General features: G+C 52.4%; 2 protein-coding genes across 2 annotated transcripts in view; both read right to left on the bottom strand.

The window, feature by feature from the left end:
* Positions 1 to 3479, bottom strand: part of LOC307091155 (procollagen C-endopeptidase enhancer 2-like) — an 8345-nt gene extending 4866 nt beyond the window's left edge. Inside the window, exons 1-2 of the mRNA XM_079758066.1 lie at positions 3381 to 3479; positions 566 to 824 (exon numbers count right to left, since the gene is read on the bottom strand). Of these exons, the coding sequence (XP_079614192.1) occupies positions 566 to 803 (238 nt within the window). The 5' untranslated portion in view covers positions 804 to 824; positions 3381 to 3479. The remainder of the gene's footprint in view (positions 1 to 565; positions 825 to 3380) is intronic.
* A 1601-nt stretch (positions 3480 to 5080) lies between these two features.
* per1b (period circadian clock 1b) overlaps positions 5081 to 5497 on the bottom strand; it is a gene marked incomplete at its 3' end in the record, with an annotated part of 16350 nt that continues 15933 nt past the window's right edge. The window contains exon 20 of the mRNA XM_079758222.1: positions 5081 to 5101. Coding sequence (XP_079614348.1) covers positions 5081 to 5101 — 21 coding nt within the window. The remainder of the gene's footprint in view (positions 5102 to 5497) is intronic.

Below are 5497 nucleotides of genomic sequence, written 5' to 3' on the forward strand. Positions count from 1 at the left end.
GTGTGTGTCTGTTCATGTGTGTGTGTTTGTGTGTGTGTTTGTGGGTCTGTTCATGTGTGTCTGTGTGTGTGTGTGTTCCTGTGGGTGTGTGTGTGTGTGTGTGTCGGGGTCTGTTCATGTGTGTCTGTGTGTGTATGTGTAAGTGTGTGTGTGTGTGTGTGTGTGTCTGTTCGTGTGTGTGTGTGTGTGTCTGTGTGTGTATGTGTGTGTGTGTGTGTGGGGGGGGGTCTGTTCATGTGTGTCTGTGTGTGTGTGTGTGTGTGTGTGTGTGGAGGGGTCTGTTCATGTGTGTCTGTGTGTGTATGTGTGTGTGTGCCTGTGTGTGTGTGTGTGTGTGTGTGTGTGGAGGGGTCTGTTCATGTGTGTCTGTGTGTGTATGTGTGTGTGTGCCTGTGTGTGTGTGTGTGTGTGTGTGTGTGGGGGAGGGTCTGTTCATGTGTGTCTGTGTGTGTATGTGTGTGTGTGCCTGTGTGTGTGTGTGTGTGTGTGTGTGTGTGTGTGTCTGTTCATGTGCCTGTGTGTGTGTGTGTTCCTGTGTGTGTGTCTGTGAGGTACATGAACGCACCTTCCACGTGGGGCTTCCCGGCGCTGAAGTAGGCCACGAAGCCGCGGCCGCTGGAGCTGGCGTCGGACACCATGCTGAGCATCATGGTGTTGGAGGTGGCGATCAGCGCCCCGGGCCGGAAGGTCCCACAGAAGCGGCCCAGCCGCTGCACCAGGCGTGTGTGACCGTTGAACACGTCCAGGTAGTCGTAGCGACAGGTCGCGTCCGCCTCCATGTCAAACAGCCGGAAGGACAGCATGACCACATGGCCTGCTGGGACCTGGGGGCGGCACATGTGTGTATGTGTGTGTGTGTGTGTTTGTGTGTAAGTGTGTGTAATTGTGAGTGTGTGTACGTTTGCGTGTGTATGTGTGTGTGTTTGTGGGCACACGTATGCATGTGTGTGTGTGTGTGTGTGTGTGTGTGTTTAAGTGTGCGTAAGTGTGTGTAATTGGAGCGTGTACGTTTGTGTGTGTTTGTGTGGATGTGTGCATGTTTGTGTGTGTGTGTTTGTGTGATGTGTGGGTGTGTTAGGGGGGAGCAGAGATTTACAATTGATTCGATATTTGTACAGTTGAACAAATATTAGTTCTTGTGATTGTGTTACCGTGAGATGTTATGCAATAGAAAAGAGGCAGGAAGTCACACAAGAGGTCTATTGACTGAAGAGTCTTCAGCCTAGAACACTTCTCGTGCTATCGAAGGGTTCTAGACTGAAGACTCTTCAGCCTAGAACACTTCTCGTGCTATCGAAGGGTTCTAGCCTGAAGACTCTTCAGCCTAGAACACTTCTCGTGCTATCGAAGGGTTCTAGACTGAAGAGTCTTCAGCCTAGAACACTTCTCGTGCTATCGAAGGGTTCTAGACTGAAGACTCTTCAGCCTAGAACACTTCTCGTGCTATCGAAGGGTTCTAGACTGAAGACTCTTCAGCCTAGAACACTTCTCGTGCTATCGAAGGGTTCTAGACTGAAGAGTCTTCAGCCTAGAACACTTCTCGTGCTATCGAAGGGTTCTAGACTGAAGACTCTTCAGTCTAGAACACTTCTCGTGTGGCTTCAGTTCAGAGCAGCAGAACTGATCCAGTGTAGTTACTGTTTCTCCTCAGGGCTGTAGAAACAGTGTTCTATAGGCCTACAATTAAAATAGAATACATGTTATTTTTGGACAATAGATAACACATTAGCGGCAATTCTTTACATATATTTCAATTATATTTGTTTATATGTTTATTTATATTAAAAAAAGAAAATCTGAAATTCTAAGAGCAGATGGGGTGCAACCTGAGCTCAGGGGCCACCTCAATTCAGAAATATAAAAATGTGTTATGTATTATCTAATCAAGGGATATCCCGATACCGCAGCTCAGTGCCAGTCCGATACTGTGATGTACTCTTGTGTTATTGTCTGTTATCATGTGACACGCTGCGTGCATCGGATCGTATTTTGTCCCCTCCCGATTCCAATCCGGCGTCCTGGGCCATTATCGGCCGATATAAATGCCGTAGATTGGATCGGCACATCCCTAATTTAATGTATGTGCATGTATCTATCAGCCTGAAATCCAATTATAACCCTAATTATATTTTCATTCTAAGCCTGAATTCCAATTTCCCTCTCAGCCTATAAGGAGAAGCGGTCAGTGAACCGGGTGCGAGCTCCCAGCAGGATGTGGCGCTCTAGGGTTAGGGTTAGGGTAACCCTAACCCTAACCCTAACCCTATAAGGAGAAGCGGTCAGTGAACCGGGTGCGAGCTCCCAGCAGGATGTGGCGCTCTAGGGTTAGGGTTAGGGTAACCCTAACCCTAACCCTAACCCTAACCCTAACCCTATAAGGAGAAGCGGTCAGTGAACCGGGTGCGAGCTCCCAGCAGGATGTGGCGCTCTAGGGTTAGGGTTAGGGTAACCCTAACCTTAACCCTAACCCTAACCCTAACCCTATAAGGAGAAGCGGTCAGTGAACAGGGTGCGAGCTCCCAGCAGGATGTGGCGCTCTAGGGTTAGGGTTAGGGTAACCCTAACCTTAACCCTAACCCTATAAGGAGAAGCGGTCAGTGAACCGGGTGCGAGCTCCCAGCAGGATGTGGCGCTCTAGCAGTGGAAGTGAGACGACTCAAATGGCGACCCTAAACACAATTTGGAGCCCATCCACTCGATTCATTGTTGTGAGTCAGTTTATGAGGTTATGTATCAGGCGGGGGGCTGATGAGTGGGAGGCCCTCTGGGCTAAGGTTAATTATTCTGTTTCTAATTCAACGTTTGATGAACACAGGTAATGCCGCCATTAGAAGGCTCTTTGATCAACCCTGGCTGACAGGACATGAAACACATCTTTAAGGACAGTGTGTGTGGATGAGTGTAGTCATGGCCTTCGCTGCGCTGGCCAGTGTAGCAAAGGCCATGACTACCCTCCCCCCTTCAAATCTGGTTTATTGCAAAGGTTGGATACTGAACATGGCAAGGGTGCTCCACTGCCATCTAGGTGATTTCCCCAGTGTGTGTGGAGACGGCTGGTTCAACCTGTGCACGGATGACTCAATGGCCAACAGGTGTGCAGCCAGACCTGGCGAGGTGAGGCTGCCTAGACCAGCCTTCATCCACACACACTCTCACAGACATTCAGCCCACCGTTACCACGAGACTCCTCCACTGAACGGAGGGACGGGCCGCATGAACCTGGGGTTAGGCGTATTGCTCAAGAGGGCAAATAGGTTGGGCATCAAACCCAGAACCTTTGGGTTGTGATACGATCATCCATTTCTAAAGGGACTGAAGGGAAGATTGAAGATCTAGTTTTGGTATTCATTTGTTTGAATACCAGGGGGGGGCAGACTCACGGTGATGTACCAGGTGCATTTACTGTTGGGCTGGTATTGGTTGGGGAAGCCCTCACTCGCTACGAAGCCTGAGTCCGTCACCAGGTGACCCCCACATTGGAAGACTGGCCTGGAGGGAGGGAGGGAGGGAGGGAGGAGAGGAAGACAGGGGGAGGGAGGAGAGGAAGACAGGGGGAGGGAGGAGAGGAAGACAGGGGGAGGGAGGGAGGGAGGGAGGGAGGAGAGGAAGACAGGGGGAGGGAGGAGAGGAAGACAGGGGGAGGGAGGGAGGGAGGGAGGGAGACAGGGGGAGGGAGGGAGGGAGGGAGGGAGGGAGGGAGGGAGGAGAGGAAGACAGGGGGAGGGAGGGAGGGAGGGAGGGAGACAGGGGGAGGGAGGGAGGGAGGGAGGGAGACAGGGGGAGGGAGGGAGGGAGGGAGGGAGGAGAGGAAGACAGGGGGAGGGAGGGAGGGAGGGAGGGAGGAGAGGAAGACAGGGGAGGGAGGAGAGGAAGACAGGGGGAGGGAGGAGAGGAAGACAGGGGGAGGGAGGGAGGGAGGGAGGGAGGAGAGGAAGACAGGGGGAGGGAGGAGAGGAAGACAGGGGGAGGGAGGGAGGGAGGGAGGGAGGGAGGAGGAAGACAGGGGGAGGGAGGAGAGGAAGACAGGGGGAGGGAGGGAGGGAGGGAGGGAGAGGGAGGGAGGGAGGGAGGGAGGGAGGAGAGGAAGACAGGGGGAAAGAGGGAGGGAGGGAGGGAGGGAGGAGGGAGGGAGGGAGGGAGACAGGGGGAGGGAGGGAGGGAGGGAGGGAGGGAGGGAGGAGGGAGGGAGGGAGGGAGGGAGACAGGGGGAGGGAGGGAGGGAGGGAGGGAGGGAGACAGGGAGAGGGAGGGAGGGAGGGAGGGAGGGAGGAGGGAGGGAGGGAGGGAGACAGGGGGAGGGAGGGAGGGAGGGAGGGAGGGAGGAGGGAGGGAGGGAGGGAGACAGGGAGAGGGAGGGAGGGAGGGAGGGAGGGAGGAGAGGAAGACAGGGGAAAGAGGGAGGGAGGGAGGGAGGGAGGAGGGAGGGAGGGAGGGAGACAGGGGGAGGGAGGGAGGGAGGGAGGGAGGGAGGGAGGAGGGAGGGAGGGAGGGAGACAGGGGGAGGGAGGGATCCATGGGAGGGTAAGGAAGGGGAGCAGAAAGGGTCAACATGTAGGGCTGAGAGCAGACATGATATTGATTTATATATAACATACAACAACATCATTTTTATTAAACACACATGAATGTGTGTGCATCCTTCTTCAACAGTATTATCGGTCGGAACTGTTGGGAGCAGAAGTCCCTTCCTACTCTGTGGACTCACACACACACACACACACACACACACACACACACACACACACACACACACAAAAACACACACAAAAACACACACAAACACATACACACGCACACAAACACGATTAAAGGAAGGCCACAATGGCCTCCAATCTGACTTCGAAGGCCTTCAGACGTATTACTTTTGAGTTTGTAATTCTTTAAATCAGTGGTTTTAAACCACTAGTGCCACCACACCCACCTGTCAATACGTGTTCAACTTTAATCAGTCCTGCTGGCTAACATCAGGCAACACTTTTAGCCCGAAATACATTATGCATTCTAAGATTAGAAAACTCTGAAGTTCAAAGATTGTAAAAAATAATCTAGACTTGCATTTTAAGTAGCTGTATATAAACAGTCAATAGATACTCAAATGTATCTGTTTTAAAGTTAAAGGGGACTTATTATGAAAACAACAATTTTCTGGGATTTGGGGGTGTTGTTTTGGGTCTCTGGTGCTCCCACAAACTTTGAAAAAAGTCTGTACATGATGTTTTGAGTGAGATATGCATTTCTGAGAGTACCCCGCCTACAGTTACCAAACCAGCGAGTCAGTTTCGGCGCCCCCTCCTACGTAGGAAGGACACTTGACACACCTCCCACTTCCCCACTCCCCTCCAATCAGAGCTCAGATTTTGTGGACCAGCGGACGAGCAGCTCCGTCGGGGGGAACTCGGCGGCTCAGCTCCCGGAGTACAACCTCTTTCTCCTCCATGGACTCCATGGACTTTCTCCTTCAATCTGGACTTCAGAGAGTCAAGGCCAAAGTTCCTTT

The sequence above is a fragment of the Pollachius pollachius genome, assembly GCF_949987615.1.
Source record: "Pollachius pollachius genome assembly, chromosome: 20".
NCBI classification, from domain to species: domain Eukaryota; kingdom Metazoa; phylum Chordata; class Actinopteri; order Gadiformes; family Gadidae; genus Pollachius; species Pollachius pollachius.